General features: G+C 40.6%; 1 protein-coding gene across 7 annotated transcripts in view; it reads left to right on the top strand.

Annotated features, from left to right (window-relative positions):
• The window catches only part of cntln (centlein, centrosomal protein), a 72,464-nt gene that overhangs the window by 14,626 nt on the left and 34,438 nt on the right, over nucleotides 1-23,400 (top strand). For all 7 annotated transcript variants that reach the window (XR_003295514.1, XR_003295513.1, XM_026303712.1 and 4 more), the window contains 5 exons: nucleotides 4,312-4,452; nucleotides 8,025-8,144; nucleotides 10,871-10,992; nucleotides 14,313-14,429; nucleotides 21,563-21,663. Coding sequence is in view for 5 of the 7 variants with exons in the window: in XM_026303712.1 (XP_026159497.1) it covers nucleotides 4,312-4,452; nucleotides 8,025-8,144; nucleotides 10,871-10,992; nucleotides 14,313-14,429; nucleotides 21,563-21,663 (601 nt within the window). In the remaining 2 variants the exon portion in view is untranslated. The remainder of the gene's footprint in view (nucleotides 1-4,311; nucleotides 4,453-8,024; nucleotides 8,145-10,870; nucleotides 10,993-14,312; nucleotides 14,430-21,562; nucleotides 21,664-23,400) is intronic.

The following is a 23,400-nucleotide window of genomic DNA, read 5'->3' as shown; positions in this document are numbered from 1 at the left end:
CTTGGCCTGATCTGCTAACTGTTGGGCCTGGCCAATCATCTAGCACCTGGGTGACCCCCCACACAATAAGATGCAGTCTGATCAAATTGCCAGGGTATGCAGGTTGTGGCTGCTGGGGTGGGTGGTCACCATCACAAACTAGAGAGAGGAGATCCCCTATTAGCACAAAAAAATAAATACATAGAGTAATTGTTAAATCATTTATAACTATGTCCCAAACTGCATCATTGTATTTATAGTAGTCTTGTTTTTGGCTACTGTTATAGCTGTGCAGTGATTAAAGACCAACATTAGAATCCATACCAGACCTCAGGCTTTCTGGAACCTTCACCACCGTAAATGAGTGGTAAGTTGTTAATTGTGTGGGCAGTGATTCAAAGCACTGGTTATTCTCTCATCAGCACTGAAAAGGGAAAATTAAGCAGGCCCATTTGCTCCAGGGAAGTTTAATCCAAATGTAAGTGTAAGAAGCCCTCTTATCTTTTCAATGTTTTTTGAAACTTTTTAATGTGCGAACATTTTGGCATGTCATACAGGGAAAAACACAGAGGAAAAAAATGTATGATATGCTGATCTAATGATTTATGATCTTATTTTGCTTCTTTACTTTATCTTAGTCTTGTTTTGTTTTTTTATTTGTTTTTGTTTTTTGCTTGCTTGCTTACACACTGTCACACTATCACTGGAATACAGTTGAGCCATTTTTAATGGTATGGTTAATATCTGTGCTTTTCCTAGTATGACGAATCAAAATTGATTATTTGATAAGGGTTGTTTCCACAGATGTGACCTTCTGTTATAACAAAGCCACCAAACATAAAGAGTCATGAACTGAACTCATTTTCATAATACTATTACATAATTTGTTGTGCAATTTCAGCATACACTTTATTTGTTAACACAGACCGGTTACTGATTTTTTAACCTTAAGCACGGAAACAAAATTTTTATTAAAAAAAGCCCACATAACACATCTCCTTTAGCTTGAGTATTTTCTTTAATTCTAATCACTTTTAGTTGTGTAATTAATATGCTAGTTACACCCATAAATATGCCCACTCTTTTGCCAGGTCATGATTGGCTTAGGTGAAACATTTCTTTTGATCATCATTAATGGCAACCATCAAGTGAAAGCTGTGAAACTCTAATGTTACAAAGAAATTTGCAAATTAATTTTTCTACTTAAAACTTAAACAAAGTAGAGTCAGCCAGAGGGCTCTTGTGTATTATGTACTATATATAAGTCAACCTGTGTCTATGACCTTTCAGTGCACCTTGGAGTAGTATAAGGATTGAGGAAATGACAGCAGAAGCAGAAGCATGGATGCTGTGTATGATTGATTTCCTGATTATGCATAAGGGCACTTTTACTCTTCTCTGCTCATGTTCAGAGAATCTAATGGGAATCTTGTATAAGTCAGATATTTTTGAGTTATCTCCACATGGGTCTTGTTTTGACTCTGGCTGCTCCCTTTATCTGTTTCCCATCTGGAACTCCACTGCTTTGGCTTAACTGTCAGGACCTGTCTAAGAGTACGTTCAAAATTTAGTGCAATTTCCAGCTTCTATTTACATATGCCTCTGTCTTCAGTTATGTGAAAACATGTCGATGTTCTAAATTCAAATAACACTTAAAGAGTCATAGTGAAATATTTTCTGGTTAATAATGCTGTGTTTGTCAGCTACTTTATTTTGTGAACGTGTTATCAGTAAATAGTGTTGTCAACATGGGTTTTTAGGAGCGTGTTTGAACCTGGCTGATGTCCAGGGCCACACTAATGACATGGACTCCAGTGGTGTGTTTTACCAGCTCAACTGCTCTCATTAGATGAGAACCTCTGTAGAGCACAGCTCACCTCATTAATGAAGCACAGCCATGTGCTGCTGCAGATACATGCACTCACGCGTTCAAGCACAAATGCCCGGGTCAAACAGAGTGTGTAGGAGGACTCGCACAAAAACATACATACCCTACATCCTACTCATTGCACTGCTTTATGAAGTCTTTCCTCACCGCATTACTAGTTAACTCACATTCTCATACATATGTTATTATCTTGAATACAAAGTCCTCCTGGCCCAGTGAGGGAGCATGTACTTTTTAGCTCTCATCTCTCAGGCATGTTGTCACTTTTAAAAATTCTGTCCCTTCACAGATGTGTGTAATTGTGATTGTGTAAATTTTTATATGCATTTCGTTGTGTGTGTTGCAGCCCCTCCTGATTATAGCTGCTCCATAATTAACAGTGATCAGATTTGTTTTGTGGCATAAATGGTGCATGTGTAGAACATTAGGCCTGGCAAGTCTCATTTCACATTCAGCTCAAGGGCTCGGCAGCAGACGGGTCACGAGCTTCAGGGAGCACAATCACAAGCCTCGCTCCATATGGTCCTGCCTGCCGCATCCTCACCAGTGAGGGCCGTGAGCGCCAGACAAGTTCCCCCAAGAACCTAATCGTGTTCAGTAATTACCAAGACTGGCTTTTCTTTCCCCTCCGTCCCTCAGCTTCCCCCTCTTGCACTTTTTTACATTGCACCTGCATTCTCTCTTTTTCTCTTTCAAACTCTTGCACTCTCTTCATCCGTTGCTTTCACTAAGCTGTTGTAATATGTTTATTTTTTTTCCCTTTTACCTCTTAGATTCTTTACTGTCTCGCAGTTTCCCAAGTTTTCAGTTTTTTGCTGGATTGAAATCAGGATAGAGAGGAGTTTGATTTTGAGAGGGGTGGAAAAAAAATCCCACATTAGTTAATTTCCAAATTGCTTTATGTGGCTGATGCCGAAAAACCCAGTCCATCCTCTTGACTGCCTGGAAATTATAAATAATTGTAACAGATGTGCCAATATGGCCGGCCTCCAATAAACGAGGCCCCAGATAATTTGACCAACCCCCTTTGACAGGCCAATTTAATAAAACATGAACAAAATCTTCCTCACTAATAATTTATCATCCCCTCTCCTCCCCTTTGGTTAAAGTTGATTACCCTGGCAGTTAACAAGGTCACACCCAGATGCCAGGTTTCTGATAATGCAATCAGGACCCGTTGGAAAAAAGGGATGACATCCTCTGCAGTTACCTGGCCTACCAGTAAAGCACAGTTGTGAAGACATCTGTCAAAAGGTTTATATTTGATGTGTTGAGTAGAAGTGTTCTTTATCGTATCAAGTAAGACTTTTTTTTTTTTAGTGTTTCACACCTTTTTTGTTAAAGATTTCAGAACACAAAGCTGTGAGTGTACGCTGTAAGGTGATAAGAGCAATGTGGGTGAGTGTTAACATCAAGATAAAGGACCAAGGCATCAGCTAAATTTATACAAAGTATATAAATGCCTTTACACTATAGTGTGTAAGCTTCTGAATATATCTTGTCGCTGATGTCTGTTGATGGTTTCTTTAACGCCATCATGAAGGGCAGTGTAATTTGTTTATGACAGCAGTGAACTGTTAAGATTCAAGTGAAATAGCCATTATAGAATGAATTCGTGCACAGGTATTATAGACAAATACACATGGATGGACGTGTGTGCATCACACCCCACTCCTCTGTGGGTGGGCGCTATGCTTCATTCCTGTCTGCTACAGTTAGTTTTGTTCCTGCTGTGTGTTGATGTGTGCAGATGCTGCAAGACACTGAGAAATAGATAGGCCATGAGACCACATCCACTACAGTGTTTGAGGCAGTAGTTGCTCAACCTACTGCCACATGACATATCTGTTTGTTCAGTTTAACCCGAAACAATGTTCTTTCTTTGTATCAAATTTGGCTCAATGTACACCGAGATCATCACTTGTCACTGAGCAAACGGCCCTCTCCTCCTCTTCTGTAGATATCCCGCTGTATACTATAGTATGTTATCATAGCAGTAATGTATAAAGTATACAAACCTGCCTAATTTGCACTTGTATGTTCTATCCACAGCTTTAATATTAAGATTGTCTGAATGACTATTTGTTGTGAATGCTTGTTAGCTTCCCTCTTCTGTTATTGGTTTAGCAGGTAAAACTGTATAGTAGGCATTGACTAGGAACCAGTCAAGACCAATTAAGGATCATGCTTGTCCTTACCTACATGAATCTAACATGTTGAACATTTAATGTTACTGTCATAGACAAAAATACTCATATTAACACATTTAAGTTTACAGCATGTTGTAGGCAATAAAACTATTTTCTACTTAACAAAAACTACCCATAACCCAAGTCCTCTTCCTGTAACTTTGGATTCAAAACATTTTTGTCTGTGTTCTGTCTTTCTTGGTTTCTGTGGTCAAACACACATTTTCAGTTTTTTTTTTCTTTCTCTTCTTACAGGCAGTGGGGTCAGAGCAGGTTGATGTTGCAATTCAGAAGTCTAGTCCTAACTCTGACCAGGCCTCCACCCAAGGCTCAGATCAAAGGCCAGAGGACAGGACCCTTCAACGCAGATCCACCAGTTCTGTCAGAAGACAGCAAGTAGGTTAACACACACACACACTAATGGCAGTTATGTCAAAAAATACATGGAGCTAACATTCTGATGCTTATTCATTACCACTTTACTCAGATCAGATCAAAGCTATGGAGAAGCGATATGAAGGAAATTATCTGTTGCGAATCATGTGATTCTTCTGGTCCTGACTCTGCCAACCTTTGTCCTGAACATCCCAACACACACAGATGCCCTTCCTACTGTGACCAAGCCAGCGTGTGCTGCTGGTTTCACGCATGCCTTGGGCTCAGGCTCTGGCTAATTTATCGCTTCAGCAGTACATTATGAACAAAAAAGAAGCTTTTGATCTTCTCAGTATTCTATTCATAAGTTTGGCAGGACATGTTCCTAGTTGGCCTCGTTCACTTAAAAACTGATTTGAACACACATTGTTTAATTTGTACCACACTCCTCATTATAGCTTCTGCTTATGCAGTTTGCACATGTAAAGTAATCGAAATAAGTATAGACCTGACATCATTTGATGTGCTTCCCTTTTCTGGAGGTTTTGCTATGTTGTGTGTGTGTGTGTGTGTGTGTGTGTGTGTGTGTGTGTGTGTGTATATATATATATATACATACATACATAGATACATACATATATATATACATACATACGTGTGTGTGTGTGTATGATTGTGTACGTGTTACTAAAAATGTAAATGTAAAAATCTTTAATAGTTGTCGCTGTTGGCTGCTTAATATTCAGATGTGGTGATGCTCCGAAGAACCAATAAACCTGATATGCTTCATTACACTACATTAAAACAATAACACCAAATTGCAAGGTCAAAAGCTAATAGAATGAGCCTTGTGTGCAGCCATGTGATACCACCTAAGACACAATTTGCAGCTCTTGCAGTAAGTGCCTAAAGTAAAATGTGATTATTGGCTGAGGTGGGGAACAGTTCACAGTGGTACATGACTCACAATTTGCTCCATACACTAAGTGTTAAATTGATGCTGGACATTTTCGAATAGGCAGTTGCTTTGTCTTTGTCTCCAAAAGAATGAAAACCAAAGTGTGTCTCAAGATTTGAGTAAAAAAAACTTCTTTGTATTGTAAAAACCTAATTAAAAAAAAAAATCAATTAACTTTTAATCATTTGAAGTTAAGTAATAATTTAAAAAAAAAAAAACATTTCAAATTTTTTCAGTGATTATTTATGAGCATGATGTATTTAGCATTGTATCAAACCTATGCAGTTTACGAAGTGTGCAGTTTCGCTTTCACTCAGACTTTGTGTTTGTAAGCTCACTTTATATAATAGGAGCTGCACCAATCCATGTTGTTTACCTTAAACATCCAGATCTCAGTTTACTGTCTCTTACGTTCGGCAGTTGTTGAGTCTTTTGTCTGTTCCTTTTTTAATAGATTTTTTTGTGTTATGCGAAAATAAATAAAGTTCAGGCTTGAGAACTCCAGACGTTCACATGACGTGCTGCAGTTATAAAGAAACCCATTGATGACAGTGACCCCTATTTGTGAGAGATGGAGGGAAAGAGGGTGAAGGAAGCAGTCGATAAAATGTATTTTTTCTTGCCACTGATGCTGACCTCTCAGTAAATAAGAGTATTACTCTTGCTTGCATACAGACTCTGTTTTGATACCAGCCTCTCTCATCATTTACCTCTTACTGTATGCTGTCCATCCCACCATCTGCATTGCATTCTCATGTTTACAGAGCTATTACAGCGTACGAATGCACAGGTCAGGTCATGGTCGCCAACCAGCTGCCGAGATGAGGTAGACAGCGGGCACATCGTTCTTTGCTTAGTGTTCTCTGCTTTTTGTCATTTAGGCCTGTCTTATAGAACATTAGCAATGTCACAGCATAGAGCTTCCCATATAAACAGAAGGCATTCATGTGTCTTCTGGACCTAAAGCAGACAGGCGTCCAACTGGACCAGAGAGAACATCTGCAACAAATCTGTCATTTGTCAGTGTCACCATGTCGCCTTTCTCTGTACCCCCTTCAGACAAAACGCACTTGCTCTGCTCTGGTTTTCACAGAAAAACTATGACAATAGAATATTTCATTTATTATTGATTAAACTCTCCGTAAATTTTTTTACAGGATCTTTATAATTCATCCTCAGTAAGTCATACCTCATAGTTGGTCATATTTACTTTTAATCCTTTGCTTTTTAGTTGCTTTGGATTCCCCTTTTGGCCCTGTGTTTCCCTCATGCACATAGAGGCTAAGCCAGTTGGCCTGGTACTCATCAGGAATATGCAGATCAATCTGCTAATTAGTTGCATGGAGTCATTAAGGCTGAGTTAGAACACACGGTTGGCACCCGCGCAGGCATAAAGCAGAAGCAGGCCCACCAGGTCACTGAAGTCAACTGTAGCCCCAGGGCACATTCCCAAACATACTTATATAAATACAGAACTTTCTGTCATGAGCAAATTTTGTAAATAAAGATATTTTTACGAAATGAGAATGTTGGCATTAGTCAAGTGACAATGATGTATACTTTAAATTATGAATAATATGTTATTAATATCATACCTCATTTTGAAACCAGCGTCAGATATATTAATGCATTTAATACATACATTTAATTTCAGATGGAACGCTGAAACCTCTGTCAGCTAAAACACCTGCTATTGCCACAGCAACCAGAAACCTCGACAAAACAACCAGTGCTGCAATCTTTGTTATAAATTTAATAGTAACAAAGCTTATAACAGTTAACACTTTGAGGGGGGGGGCTTATGGCTCCACTACCCTATCAACAAATTCCTCACTGCAGCACCACCACAGCCTCCTCTTCCTCTACTACTCTTCCACTCTTGCCCAAGGACTGTTGTGCATTTAGTCGCATTGCATATTTTAGCCTACCATCTGGTCAGCCCTGCCTAACACCACAGGGGCCCTTCCATCCTCTCATATTCATATTCCACTAGCATATTGTTCCCATTGCTTTTCTACAGTGTGGCCCCAGTACTTCTCCACTTCTTTATTTATTTCTACAAGAGAGGCAAGCTAGCAAACTGCACCCCCTCCTAATCGGCGGCTCTTCCAGTTGTCCTATCAAGTATAACCTGGAGGCCCCTAGTAGAGCAATTAGAGCGGCCTCCCTGCCCACCTCTTGTAATGAAGCCCAGCACATTCTGGAATCTATAGCCCCTTTAGTCTCCCCTAATGGGACATCATTATTGTCAAAGAAACAATGTAAATGGAAATGAACATACTCATTAGCCAGTCGCAGAGAGAAACCTTTGCCGCTCTCAGCTTGCAACTTCCAAATACACATACACACATGCACACACAAAACTGAACCTCCTCCCTTCAGCTTCTGAGGACTGCTGCTCCAGCTTGCTTTATTCCTCTGGTAAAATGTTTGTTTCTGTGTGCATATGTGTGTAGTGAGGAAGACCATGTTTTACTCGAGGTGAGAAGGGAATGGAATGAACATTGATAATTCCATTATTGGCATTCACTCATTGTTTCTACAGATGCTAATTGTTGCATGGGTTTGTGGCTGTCCATGTAAGTGAAGTTTGCTCAAGTTGTCATCCTAATGCTTCTTTGCTTACCTGTCCCAGGGAGCATCTGTGCAGCGGTCCAGGTCTCTGTCTCCAGCCACCAGTGTGGAGTTGGGTGGTAGAAATATGAGAGGAGCAGAAGAGAGGATGCAAACCCTTGAGGAGCTTCTGCAACTGAAGGTAAATACAAGCTAATATAAATTAATACACTTATTTCATTTTCTCTGGTATACATTAAATAACTCATCTCTGGCTTTTTAATGTCCATGTCCTTTATTTCCTGCGGCCTACTCTAGCTTCTTTTCCATTTGTGTCTCTTTCTATCAGAACAGATTCATGTCCTGTTTTTCCACATATGCCAGTGGCTATTGACTTCCAAGAATTTTTGAATACATAAACATATTGGAAAATATATAGGGACCATTCTTTGGGATACTGGTGTCCAGCTAATAGCTTGGAGCACTAGGCCGGCCTAATGGAGCTGCCTGTTGCTGTGCCTTTTATCGCATATATGTTTGCTACTAAAAGCTGCAGAGTTGTAGGAAGGTCTTCAGCACTGTCACCCTCATGGTGTCCAAAAGGTTCAATTGCACTACTGTCACCACCGCTGTCTCCTCCATGACCTTCTTTTGCAGTGTCAGACACACACACACACACACACCCATGTGTGGGTACACACAGAGTATGTGTAGGCAGTGAAACAGCAGGAGAGGAGCTATTCAGGAACAAGTGGATGCAGCAGGTATTTTACTCTTAAACGAAACATCTTTAACCTTCACATGCTCTGATGTCTGTTTCCTACTTTTTTCAGTCCTGGTCTTTTTCTCAAAACCACTGTTAGCAAAACATAGTTATACTTACTATTTAATTTTTACCTCTTTCTTTTGGTCCTTTTAAGGTCTCATATTTTTATTTTCTCTGTTTTGTCACTGCCATGCTTTTTGGACTTTCACCTAAAGCTTTCCTTCTTATTGCTTTTTTTTTTTTTTTTTTAATCTTTTCTGTCTTTCACGCTGACCAGTGAGTGAGTGATTATGCAGAGGTCATTTGTCTTTGAACACAATCCCAAGAATGCATTAGGCATCATTTTCTTGTCAGATCTCAAGTGTCTGAATTATATCACTTGCAGGTACCTAGTCAGATGGTAATACTCAATATAGATTCAGATGACACGCATGACTGTCTTAGTTAATGGTGCCATTTACATGTCTGCCAGTTGAGGAGCATTTAGCAAGGTATGCCCAGAAAAATTGTAACTGCCAACTTGAATCTTTGACCACGTTAATGAGTGTGATTTTGTGGTTATGTTCTTTGCTTGGATGTGGCACTGAGCAACATGCCCTGCAGCAATGACAGTTAAGATCTCACCTCCAGCCTCTTACAGTAAGGTACCTCACTCTGTCCAGTCCATTGTTCTCTAGTTGATCCCATCCAATTCTTTCCAATAGAATGCCTTTCAAATCGGATATACAACCTGTACCATTGACATGTTGACCTTAGCAGCTAACGGCAGCAGACAAACAAACAATTCTCGTAATAATGGCCTCTTTTTTTCTTTTGCACACTTTCAAGTAAACAGTTGCTGTTGCTGTGTAATTATTTTTCAGCTTGAGAACATCCACAGATCTGTATGCTGGCTGAGTGAGGGGGTATATTGATCTGTGGGCAAGGGTCTATGGCCTGATGACCAGGGATGGGCTGCCCAGGGGAAGCTCTATAAGGAGCCAGAGAAGCCATGATGTGGCTAATGCCCTGCCACTTGCTCCATCCTGCCCCCCTCCATCAGTCAGCCTCAACTCTTTTGTGTCCTTAACCAGCTCCTAGTTCCACCAGTTAACACCGCCCTGGTTTGGCCCCTTTCGTTAGAGCCTTGTTTTTGAGAGGTCGGGGGCTGCTTGAAGGGGCTAAGGATGTCTTGCAGATGTCCTTTGTGAATAATCCACACTAGGGAAAATCCATACTTGTCACACTGGCAGTTTGAATGTGCATTGTGTGTGCGCACACCCATTGTGTGTTCAGTGGATCTTTGTGTACTCTCTGTTCTCTTTGTCCTTGTTAATAATAACAGGGCTGAGGGCTCGCATTTCCTTCTCTGCAGGGCAGCCGTGTCATATCAGCAGTAAACAAGCTCCTTCCCTTCAGAAAGTGCTCAACAACTCTCCCTAGCCCTGGCCACTCAAGCAGAAACCTGTCCTACACTCTTCCTTTCACTTTCCCTTTTGCTTTGCTCTCTGTCTAATTTCTCTGTTTTCTCCCTTTCTCTTTCCTCTATTTTCATCAACTCCCTCCCTGTGCTCTTTTTCCACCTCTATTTGTCCTGCCTGTTGAAAGTGTTTTCTCCATCGCCCTCCCTGTTAAGGTCAGTGTGATAGGGAGGAGCTGTGCCCCTGACAAGAAAAATCTATATGTTCTTCTCTTACTCATTCTTTAAAGCAGGAGCCCAATCTTGCTGTGTTTTATTAGCTGTCAACAATAGTGTCAGCTACAAACCCACCGCTATAAGCCCCACCACCATGTGCTGGCCATCAAATGGCCTCCAATGAAAGAGTTTCTTTACAGATTAGACTCTGTGTGTGCGTGTGTGTGTGTCAGCTTGGTGTTTGGTGGCCCCATTGACTTGTCTCATGTAAATGTCTTCCTTTAACCGAGTCTCAGTGAGTTGCACAGTGAGCATGGAAGCATTTGTCAGGGAGGAAGGATAACAGAAAAAACAATCTGAACCTGCTGGTTTCTGTCAGGCAAAGGCGCTTCAGCTGTAGAGCAGTTTAAATATGTAGACGGTTATGGGCTTTCCTCACTTTCCCTGCTATACTGCTGTGCCACTGTATAAGATGTGAGCTGTCTTGTTTAAGTTATGTTTCATTTGACATATTCAATTTCTGGGAAAAAATCACTGTACTTTACAGATGCAGGAGAATGAAGAGCTGACGAGGGCTCATGATAAACGTCGTGAACGCCTATGTCTGATTCAGACCAACTACAAGACACTCAGAGACCAGCTGAAAGAGATGGAGAAATCAAGTGGCTTGTGAGTACATGGTTTAATGTTTAGTAAGAAACTCTTTTACAAACAACACTGAGAAAATATCACAAAATAATTATTGTACATACAGTGCACAGGACTTTGGTATCCACATGGTAGACTCATAAAATGCACACCTTTTGCATAAATAAAGAAATGTGGATAATTTCCAATTCCACAGCAAGTAAAAGATATTTCAAAGCGCATAATTCACCTTGCCTTATCTGTAAAGCCCTTGTGAAATGCTACAACCCTCTGAAACCACTCACAAATAGTCTTATGGGCCTCATTGCTCTCCACATGTTGTCTGACAAGACCTGAGTGCTGGATTTGGGGAAAGTGGGAGGAATTCCTCCCTTTGCCTTTGAAAAACTCAGAGGTTTTAAGCCCAGTCAATTTGGGCTGTTTTGTGCCAAGTGTGTGCGTACGTTTTTGTCTCCTCTCCCTCAGCGTTCATTAGGATGTGAGAGCCAGAGGCTGGAGGTGTCTGGTCCTGGGAGGTGCAAGGTGTTTGAGAAGGCCTGTGGAGGGAGGAGGGTGAGGGGAGGATGGGAGTGGGTCATTTCCTGTGTTATCTTCACCAGAAACCACAGGGTTTTTACATAAAGTGGAAAATGTCATTAATATAAAACTCTTGTTCTCTCATTGTCTTCCCCAGTTTTTCCATCTTTGTTTCTTCTCTCTGAGTGTGTTTGAGGCCATTTTACAATGTAGCTAAAGGTGCATATGTTTGGTGGCCACTCGGGAGCAAAGTGTTGACCCCGTCAGCTGTTTTCTCTCTGGGTTAATTAAAGAAAACAGCAGTGCAATGTGAGCCCGTGTGAAAGTGGAGTGAGTGAATGAGCGTGTTCAGCGCTAGGCTCCACTCGGCTCATGTCAGCTCAGCGCGGCTCAACAGCATGTGTCTGAGACAGTGGGAACAAAGACTGTAGAGCTGTAGAGAGAGAAAACTCTCAACACCACTTGTGCTGCTGTTATACATTTTAGCAGGTTATCAAATAAGTGTTAGTGTACTTTCGTTAAAGATGGTATGTTTATTATGAGAAGATGTATGTATTGTATTGTATTGTAATGTGTATATTTAGAATTAGACAAAGGTTTGTGGTAATGCTAAGAAGATGTATTGTTGTCACATTGTCAGTGTATTTGTATTTTATGACTAATTTGACATGAAATTGATGGAAAACGGCAGCTTTGCCCTTTTCAGTCAGAGCCCTCCATGGCACCAGCCACTCACAATGTTATGATCCTGGCATACATTTGGCATTAAGGCTCATTCTTAAATAGCTGTTAAGCCCACTGGGGTAATGCCAACCTGAATGAGAGACAATAGAAAATGACTTAAATACTCCCATTAGTGGTGGAAAATCAGAGCCCTAACAAGTCAGTGGGGATAGGCGTCGAGTCTCATTGCATTTTGAGCTTGTTAGGGATTTCCCAGTAGCTTCCATGCTGTGTTGTTGCCTTTTTAGAAAGATGCGGGGGGTCATTTTTGTTCCATTTTTGTGTACAGGACCAAAAGATAAGACAGTATGTGTCTTCCCTCTTATGTATATTTATACCCATACACACACAGTTTCCCCAGAATAAAATACATTGACGTTAGGCACTAACATAGTTCGTCCTTACCAGGTTTTAATTCTCCTCATATCAGTTCTCATTTCTTATCAGCCGAGTAAGGTATTGACTCAGACAATTGGTTGCTGTATGGCCAGCTGCTGAGTGACATCACCTGTGAGTGTGTGATAATGAGTTCCGCCCAGGATAGAGCAACCAGCCAATCACCAAGCAGGCAAAGGTTCCATTGGCTCATCAGCATGCAGGCGAGCAGTTGGCCAGTCCCAGTGAAACTACCCTGTCATTCACCATTACCACCATATTTTCCCAAAATGGTATGAAGGAGAGGGGGAAAAGCTAACTTCTTATTTATATTAGAGAAGGGAAAAAGTTTTTTAATCAGACTGGGGATGATGGGGGTGAGCAAATAAAATTAAAGGTTATTAAAGCATCCGTACTCTGATCAAAGTTGCACCCATAAACAGATTCCCCCTGAATCAGAGCAATTAGCCGCAGCGGCATGGAAAAGTTCTCTCTATTTCCTCCTGTTTAATAATGGAAACTAGAATACCATAGGGGAGGAAGCACTGAGGCCTGAAGAAGATAGCTCTCTCATGGCTCTGTGTTCAACAGCTTTTAGGTCCACTGTAAACAAATTAAAATGTATAAAGCTTTACTGTGACTTAATACAGCTTCATACACCTTTCATAGGAACTACATTCCTAAAACAATCCTACAGAAACTGCAAAACAAAGCTGTTGGTAAAATTGAATTCACAGTAAAGAAGTAAAAATGTACCAATCTCTGTAACCACGCAGTGAGGTTATTGGTTAAGTAGCTGTGCACTCTGGGAAACTTAACACAAGCCTGTAGTACCCACATTTAAGGGCTTCAAATTGCTCACAATGGCATTAGCAGTATGCTTATAAATGAAAACTGTTTTTGGTCCTTAGTACTCTGCAACTCCCAGACACAGTAGTTTAACTTGTATTAGCGTGGAGTGGTGGAATTTACATAGCCAGTAATGACCAAAGGAAAAAGAGCCCTCTAAAATGTGGTGACCCTGCCAATTTCTACTCATCTGCCTCACTGATTGATTGAAAATGAGAAACTGTAATATGTGTGTCTCTTGGCATAATTGTGTGATACAAAAATTTTATTTGAATCTGCTATTTCTGTAATCTGTGGATTTCTCACTAAAAGCTGTTTCAGTTTTTAATTAAAGGCTAATTGGAATTGAATGTGATGGACTAAGATTGATTGATTGAGTTGGGTGTGCGTGTGTGTGAGTTGAAGGGAAAGTTCAATGAAGGGGGCAGCTACTGAGCACAAAGTGTCATTAAATATTCATAAGTGAGGTGTAGACATTTGAATGACCTCGTTTGCGAATGTGTTTTTGCCATTATTTACATTTGCATGGCACACAGGGAATGGTCCACTGCCCTGCCACATGGGCAGTGCCCTGGGCTTTAACAAACATGCATATGTGTGCACATGATTTGCCACTGAAATGTCAAAGTCAAGGCTGCTCATTTGAATACTGCTAAAGATGGCTGAATAACAAAAACAGTGTGTGAGACTAAGGGGCCTTGTTACCCCAGGTGAATTGGCCAGAGGTAGCAAGGTAATGGACATTATCAACCATGTCCCTGGTTTGTATGTTTCTCTGCGATGTCGGTGTTTGTGTGCCATAAGCTATCTGTTCAATTTGTGTGTACCTTTGCTTGCCTCTATATTTGCATTTTGCTTTCTTATATGTGTATGTCCAGGCCAGGCGGAAAGCTGCACCGCGCAGAGCCATGGCAGTTAAGACAAGAGAACAGCGATGCAGTATGGAATGAGCTGGCCTACTTGAAAAACCTCACCAGGAAACTCTCCATTGAAAAGTAAGTCACCTGCTGTCAAAATTTTCTGACTGAAACAGTCAGTGTTATCGTGTGCATACACACATTTGTTTACTGTCTCTCTCTCTCTCTGTCTGTATTTATACAGATATTTGCTGGGGTCATGTCATTTCATGTACAGCATAGAACTCTGGAAATTCATTAACTGGCAACTGTTTTATCTTTGGTTGTGACAATCACTAGGTAAACACCAGAAAACCAGTGTTCACAGAGTAATTCACCAGGAATGTGCTCTTACATGTCTGATTGGCCATTGAAGCAACTTGCTCTATGACCTCATGTTGAGTTGTAGAAAATGTTTAACTAGATTGAACATTTTTGCCACAAAATGCATTGTCATTTTGGATGATCTCTCTTTGATGTCAACCTGTTTCACTCAAATGAATGAGAATAGCTGTGTTTTTTCACACTGAGTGAAAGTCTGTCTGAACCTGGCCTTACATGTGTGCACACACTGACAAAAACTCCCACTGTCCCATCTTGTTGGTGGGTGTTAAAATTTGAGCGTGCCCTTCCCAGCTTAACAGCGTTCACCTACCCCTCCACATCATTACCAGCCAGCAGGGGCCAAAGCAAGATCATTAGACTCTGGGCTCATTTGTAAAATTGGGTATCCAAAAATTCACACGTAAAAGTGCAGGAAGTAAAAATCACATTATCTGAATCCCTGGCTCTGTCTTTTTGAAATAATTGCATTTTTAATGGAATATTTAAGCCAAACTATATTCCTGTTGCTAGAGATATTAAGTGAGTGTCAATAAGACATTTCACATACTTGTGAAGCTGCAAGCTGTGGTACTGTTATTAGCTCAAATGTTGACCTACAGTTTAGTGACTTAGGCGAGAGGGGCTTTTCATTCAATTTCTTCACTTGGTACTTAGTTTTTTTCCCCACTCTCTTTCTGTCTGTCGTTCTTTCCTCCATCTACATTACTCTATAGTCTGTCTGTGTATAGTATAGACATTGTCTTGTTTGATCTTGAGAAGCCCCTTTAACTGTACCGCTACCACTGACCCTGTACTATACAAAGCCAGTCCTCTCTCCTATCTCCCCTAGCCTTCATCTCTCCTCTCCTCTTTCCTCCTTTATCTTAGTCTCTGTGCCGTCCTCTTGCCCTCTTCTCACTTGTCTTCCCAGTTGCCTCCCTCTGGCCCTGTGATGCTGCAGTAGACTGAGGCCAGAATTCTGGTACTTGCCCCCCACCTTCTTCTGCTTTCCCCCTCTGCTCACCCCCTGCTCTGTCCTCCTAATCCCAGCTGAGCTCATTATGATATAGCCTAGCTGCCTCTCTCCAAGCCTGAGCTGTCCGAGCTAATTACAGGCTAGCAGCCCTAGTGCCGTCGATGCTGCCTGTTAAGGGATGTCAATTCGCCTGCCTGCCTGGCCACAGCTAGAGCTGAGCAGATTGGAGCACTGGATAGTCTGAGGGTGGGGCATGGGGGTGGGCAACCAGACTACAGTGAACTGGCAGGGTCCTTGGAACTGACCTGTGAGGGAAACCACCAGGGATGGAGAGTGGCTGGACTCTTTCCTGGATATATAACTTGCCTGCCCTCTGAGGTTAGTTTTGAGCCTCTTCATGTGCCCCTGACCAGCTCCACCTCTTCTCCTACGTACTCGCCCCTATGGCCCCTGCTTACCCAGGGACTAGTGCAAAGTAAATTTGGCAAGGATCCTTAAACTTGTGCTTTAGAAAAACTCTTTGTTCCAGGGCATGTATCTGCACACACGCGCAGCTCAGTCTGTTAAACTAAGCAAAAGCATGTGACCCATCTCTATTCCACTCCTTTCTCTCCTGCGTTCCTATTGAGAATGAGTAGGAGTGTATGGACTGCATTGCTGGGACTTTAGACGAGGCCAGCTGAAGCAAACTGCTTTACTCCCGTTCCATGCAAATTTCTGTTGAGAGGCAACAGAGAAGGCATTATGGTACAACAAGAGTTCCTGTAAGCATAACTGTGAGGAAACTCTTGGGGCAAACATTTACAGCAGTTGACCGCATTATAATCATTGTGCTTGTGAAGGTTATGCTAGATAAGTGTTAGCAATGATCCACTAATGGCTAATTAACTTCTGACAGCTGAAGAATTTAGGGCCAAATAAAGGCCCCTTATAAAGGTTTAGATGCCTAGTGGCGGACTTTAGAGGAGAGTCTCTGTTTAAACTCCATTTGTCTCTCATTTTCTCTCCCTCATTGTCATGAGAATGTGCACAGATGCTCCACATCACCTCCTCCAAAAACAGCACTTGTAAAACACTGTCTTGAGAACCAAATGACCATTTCCCAGAATGAATATTGCTGGGATAACTCCTGCACAGTGGGTCCCCACAGTGTTAAAAGAAGGTTATACCAGGCTCCCCTGTAACTACAGGTGAGAGAGGGTCTGTATCTTTTCTCTTTACTGGCTCCCCATGGCTCTATTTATTAACCTAAGGATGCAAATTGCTTATTGTTTGACAGCTTTTTCCTTGAATAATAATATGCACATACAACGTGAACTACTAGCAGAATAGTTTCCTATGTGCTATTATTAATGTGCCTGCCCAGCAACACACATTTTTAATATTTGTCATATTTTTGAGGAATTGCGGAATGTTTTTGAATTACTCAAATTCAAAATTAATTCACTTCACCCAACTCGGAGAGCACCTCTTTACATTGAGATGTGTTGGAGCATATTTTGAAACAAGTTGCATACCACATATAGCTTTAACTATATACATTGGATGATCAAGGTCAAAATCATATGGACACCAGAACATGAGCATGAGCAATGTGAGGATATCATCTTGGAAAGTCAAGGGCATGTGTTTGTTGTCATGTTATAACAGGAAATGGACCTACCCTGACTTCTGTCAAAAAGATGGTAGCACATTATTATCTAAAATTTTGTGTGTTGCATATTTCAAATTGTCAATTAAACAGTTTTTGTGTAGCTGTTGCTTCATAAGACAGCTGGCAATGTGGTAGCCACTGAGGACATCTTTTTTTTTTTTTTTTTTTTTTTTAATCATGTGCTTTAGTACTCGGCGCTTCAATTCTGAGTTTGTGTGACCCACCATGTAACAGCTAAGCTGACATTTCTGTTTTATATTAATAGCAACTAAATTGGAACATGAGCAAATTTAGTAGGGCAGAAATTTTACAAATATTTTGTATCTTCATCATGTGCCTAAGCAGATAAATGAGACCACATCAAAGAATTTGGTTCTTTCAGGATCATCTCTCACCTGATTGTCATAAACCAAGGGTTGCTATAAAAACTGAGACCCATCTACACTCTCAACATTTTAACTAGAACATCTTTCAGTTGTATGATTTCTTTATGGTAGTGGTAGATGGCTTGCCAGCAGCTATGTGCATGGTATTTTAGGAACTGTGCAATGGAATCATTTTATCTGCCTCATTATGCATCTGTCTGCAACACTCCTTGTCCATGCTTGTTAATTGTTGTTAAAGGTCTGTTTGTAAAAAGAGGCAGGGATTATTTAGGCCCCATAAACAGAATAAACACATGCAGTGCACCCTTGGACTTAAAATGCTATACCCAGACGACATCAAAGCATAAATTAGCAACGATTACTAGGGGAAAAAAGCCTTTGAGATCATTTGCAGTGCAGTAGCAGTGAACGCTTCTCTGTACAGAGTGACCATTACGTGCGTGAACCTCCCCAATAAGCGACGTTGACTCTAATTAAGCTTAATAAAGTTTACCCTGATGTTCCTCATATTCCCCTATTTCTTTTCGTTTCATCTTGATTTGCTAAAAGGTATTAGAAGTAATGAGAATCTTTTGCCCCCTGGACCAGGGCTTAGTTGGAGGAGGGACACATTTGCTCCAACACTCTCTCACACACGCACACATATATAAACAGAATGTTTTATGCATGTTTTAAATGAGGCGACGTAGATTTTTCCTTCATTAATTATTTGGTCAATTAATTATTGTCTAAAAAAACTTGTTTTACACTTAGTAATTATGATGGAACCTTTAGGATGCTATTCCTCATAACAACATAAAATTAGAGTGCAAAGAATGTCATTTCAAAGAACCAAACCACAGCGATTCAAGCAGTAGTATGATGTATTTTACAAATTCCCTCCTACATATTAGTCATTGACTGTGCGTGTTATTTGAAGTTGTATTTATATGTGCAAATATCTTTCCCATGTTTAATAAATGCATTATGATTGTTTTATTTCGTATTAGGATACCTAGCGGCATCAACAAGCCTCTTAAACTGTGAACACAGTGGACATCCTAGGTTGTTTCCACTGATGGTTTTTACATGAATCCCCATTTACCACTCATCAGTGGCCTGTGGCTGGAGAACCTGGCTCTTAAAGATTCAGTGTTGCTCTTGTTGCTGCTTTGCCTGCAGCTAAAATACAGCACAGAGTGTGCAAACTTCACCAGCCACCATCTCTGCTGACAGCAGTGGCTTATCCGCCCAAACACCCTCTATGAATGAACAGCCCTCAAGCCGAAATTGAACCATAAGGGTATCCTCCACACACCCCCAAAAACAAGTTTGTTTCCCCAGTGATAAAATGCCAGAGGTGTTTTCACTTTCTCACCCTATTCCCTGCTCTTTCTGAATTTGCCTGTGCTGAGGAGGAAACCAAGAGGAGACTGGCATTTGAAAGCACAATGGCTGTAGATGATGTTGTGCTATACACCCTTGTGGATAAAGGCTGGCAGTTAGTGCTCTAAGCTGTGAGAGGTGAAGCACAGGTAGAGATGAGATCAAATGACATGGAGTGGATAGCTCAAAGCTGAAGTTCTAGCACTGCACGAGAGAGAAATTGTTTTTAAAAATGGGGCCAAAAGAGCAGCGTGAGACACCAACTTACATTGCAGACCACATCATTAACACTTGTCTGTTTCCCTTAGTTTGGTTTCTGCACCAAAAAAAATCTCTGCTGGCTTTATGTCTGCATGGTGTTATTCTACCTTAGGTGTAGTGGCAAGATGAGAGGTAATGGAAGATTGTCCAACTAGCTTCACTTGATTTATTATCCAAAATAAAAGACTTGAAATACTTTATAGGAAAGTCTGCAGGAGCTTTAGAGAACTTTATCCACTGTGAATACAGTATGACAGGCAAACATGGTTTTGTTCCAGATAAATTGCCGGTTACTGAAGGTAGCCTGATGTAGGGAAAGGATCTGAAATCATTTTCAGTTGGCAGCAGCTAAAATGTATTTCCAATATAAAGCGTAGTTCCTTGAGGTTAGAATTTAGCTCAGTGCTATCACAACCCTACACTGCTGCCTAAATATCCCTTCATATTCTTTTGCCATAATAAGGTCCCTAGTAGCCTGAAAATAGTAAGGAAGTAACGTGTGACTGTGGAGACTGTAGTAAGATATAAAGTTTCTTACTAAATTAACCAAAAGCATTGACTGATACTGTAATTCCCAATGTCATCTGTCCGACACAAAATAACTCCTAGCACTAGAGCATTGGGATTCACATAATGTGAATTAACTAAACAAAAGTGAGCAAAACAAAATGGTGTAACAGAGTTTAAATATACAGATGAGTCAGCTAACTACAAGCATGTATTAATTGTTTCAGTTGCATTTATTTTTACTGTCACTAAATTAGTCAAATTAAATATGAAAAATACATTTTTAAAGTCAAAGATAAATTTGTATTATTGTCTCATTATTTGTGTAATGTCCCTAACCATGATAATTCCCTCACTGTGGCAGTTCTAAGTGTTGCAGCATAAGTATTGCGGTAGTTTTTCATTTCCAGAATGTTGTGATGTGAAACTGGAGGCCCTGGCCAATGAATTACATCTGCAATCCAATCCCTTCTTCATCCAAGAAAGTATGCTTATCCTTCAACAAAATTGAATGTTTTGCATATGAACTTTGGTTTAGCATCAATACCATCAGCATTTGAAAAGGCATAAAAGAGAAACATGAGATGGAACCAGCTCCCTCCGCACACTGCATATTTCAGCTCATTTGTCCCATTAACAGCCTAGAAACAGTGCGGCTGTGCTGGAGCCTCATCGACTTGAGTTCATTTATGGAGGAAAATCTATAGAGGAGCGACACATATCCATCTGCTGCCTCACCCCCCTCAGGGAGAGTCATTTGTGTACTTATTTAAGCTGCGGTCAGCCATTAGACCAGGCCTCTTTTGGACTGTGTGGGCTGAAAAGCTAATTACTTCCCTTCCCTGTGCTATGGCGATAACTTTTCCCAAGTCATTTTCTTGGCATATGTATGGAAAAAATCTCTTGGTTGATCTAGCAAAATTAGATTGGCTGAAACAGGTGTCTAGTTTGAGTTAATTGCCATTATGTTCATAACAGTTCACCGTAGCCATAAATGCCCTGTTACTCTTCAAACGTGTCATAGTGTATCACACATGCTGTACTCACATGCTGTACTCACTGCTTGCCTTAAGAAGACAGTCAGAATGAAGACCTGCCATTGTAATGAGGTTAACTGAGGGAAGAAAGCCACTACAGTAGCAGGAGTTTGTTTCTAGCGTTGCTCTCCAACTCAGCGGAGCAGAGGGGAGGGAAATTAGGTGTGTGTTTCAGGTGTGGTTTTCTCAGTGGGATTGTGTTTATCCTCAGTAGACTTCAGTTGGGGTCCTAATAATAACTTGAAAGTGCAAAGTCTTGTGCATGGCTCCACATAATTAGCCTTTAGCAGGAATCAAGCTAATTGCAGAGAGGTAATTGGGCACACTTTCCAGTCTGTTTGTCTGTTGTGCTACACACACAGATGCACACTGTACTTTCCTACCTTGGCATTTCATGTTGCATGTCACTTTGATTTTTCAGATGAATTAGAAAGCATTTTAATTAGTTGACTTCTTCACCATGTCATATTTTCTGTTTGGAAGAAAAAAAAAAACACAAGTACAAGAATCATGTTAAAATGTGTAAGAGGTTTCTACAATAATAGAGTCCATATTGGAAGCCAGAGTAATATTACGTGGAATTGAATAGATGATTATTACCCAATGCTTCTGTTGGTAGTGCTTTCACATTGCTTTTTGTTATCCCATTCATATTTGAAGAAATACAGCTTTTTCATAAGAGCTGTGTGAAGAAAGGTTCATAATAATGTGTGTGACTGCAGAGCTGGCATGGAGGAGGAGCTGGACATGCTGCGAGTCCAAGCTGCTATGGATCGGGCCACAGTGAAGGAGCTCCATCTGTGTCTTGCTAATGAGCATCAAGGTAAATCCTTTTTCTACTCAGGATGTGTTTTGGAGGACATACAAGTTAACATGACTATTTAAAATCACTTTTAGTCATCTGTCATCTTTCCATTTCTTTTTCCTCTTTCTTTCTTTGTTTCACACTTTTTCTTCTTACAATGTAACCCTAGGATTTTGCCCTAGGCTGAAAGAATAAAGCAGAAAAAAGCAGTGGACATTTCACCTTTTAATGGTGGAAAAGTAAAGGTGTGAAACATGATAGCTTCTTTAAGCTGTCCTTTTACTTCTTGGCCATGTAGTGAGCAGAATTAATAAGACAACTCCCAGTGGAATTAATAGGACAACTCAATTAAGACTTGATCAACTCCTGGCAAATTGACTGGGAGATCAAGTAGTGTTCATCTTGTCTGCATGTATCATTCCCAGTGTTAAAAAGCCCATCACTTTTAATCCAATCTGCAACCTTTAGACGCTGACCGCTGCAACCAGTGGCCTTAATTAACCAGTTCAATAACAAATCTGTCCTAGATCACTTTAATTTCTTCACGACCAGTGATGGTGTCTGTTGTAGATGCAAGTATGTGATTTAAAGGAAGGCACTAATTAAAATGGTGGATCCTCTCCTATCGACAATCTAGTCAGAAATACCAGGAAATAAGCTCCTTCAAAAGGATACTGGTACTTAGTTTTACAGCTTGTCAGACAAATAATCACAAAATATGCAGTAAATTACATTATGACTTACAGTAACTAATCATTAACCATGTGACCTTTAACTGAAACAAAAGCCAGCACATCATCCTCTCCAGTTCTTTTTGTTTTACTACAAATAGTTGTTCTGTTTTTATATAAGTTTTTTTAGAAATATAATCTAGACACTGCCTATTTTAATTTTGTTTTACTTTTACATGGTAACGCTAATGAATAAACTGGATATTATGCTAATTTTTGAGAAGATAATCTAACAAACCCAATCAGCGAATGCCAGTTGTCATTTTGACAATATTTATCCTGAAATAAACTAAAGTGTTTGGAATCAATACAAAGTAAAATCCACATTTTTAAGTAAAATACGGTAAGAATAGCTGTGACACATACTCCCAAAGTACCTTTGTGACCCAAACAAAGGGATGTAGAGTTGAAGTGCTCAAACCAAGATCACACTAAGTAATGGCAGCAGATGAAAAGAACAAGGCCTTTGTGCTACAGCCCATGAGAAGATGTGGGAGGGACTTTAATATATGCCACAGCCAGGACCTCCTCCAACAGTGAGTGACTAGGGAGCCACCACATCTTCTTATCAAGGTAGTGCTGAGGTGCCAAGTCCCAAGCCACCAGCACTGGAGCTGGATAATTGTGTCTCAACCTGGTTATGTACCCAATGAACACGGCAGCCCTCCTGTCCTATTTGGTGCTCTGTCTGATTGAATGTGACATGCTGGGAAGACAAAAGAGCAGGCTAATTCAAAGTAACAAACTTCCCTGGGCAAAGCGTCAAATGCAAAGCAAAGGAGCAGCAGATCCTCAAAACATAGCCCGCTCTCTTTTTACTCTCTCCTTCTGTGGCCTCTTTTTCCAACTCACTCTCAAAAAGATCAACTGACCTGAAAAGTCAAGTTCTTGAATATTTAATGTTTCCAGCCTCATTGTACAAATTATTTTGGTCGTCCTGTCATGAATGTTTAACATGAGAGAATGAAAGGCAGAAACTTTTATATTATTTTGTGTTGCCCTTTGCATCTAGGTGAGCAGGAAA

Source organism: Mastacembelus armatus, chromosome 1, assembly GCF_900324485.2.
Source record: "Mastacembelus armatus chromosome 1, fMasArm1.2, whole genome shotgun sequence".
In the NCBI taxonomy this organism is placed as follows: Eukaryota; Metazoa; Chordata; class Actinopteri; order Synbranchiformes; family Mastacembelidae; genus Mastacembelus; species Mastacembelus armatus.
The sequence above is the reverse complement of the archived record's forward strand: the minus strand, read 5'-3'. Positions and strand labels throughout refer to the sequence as shown.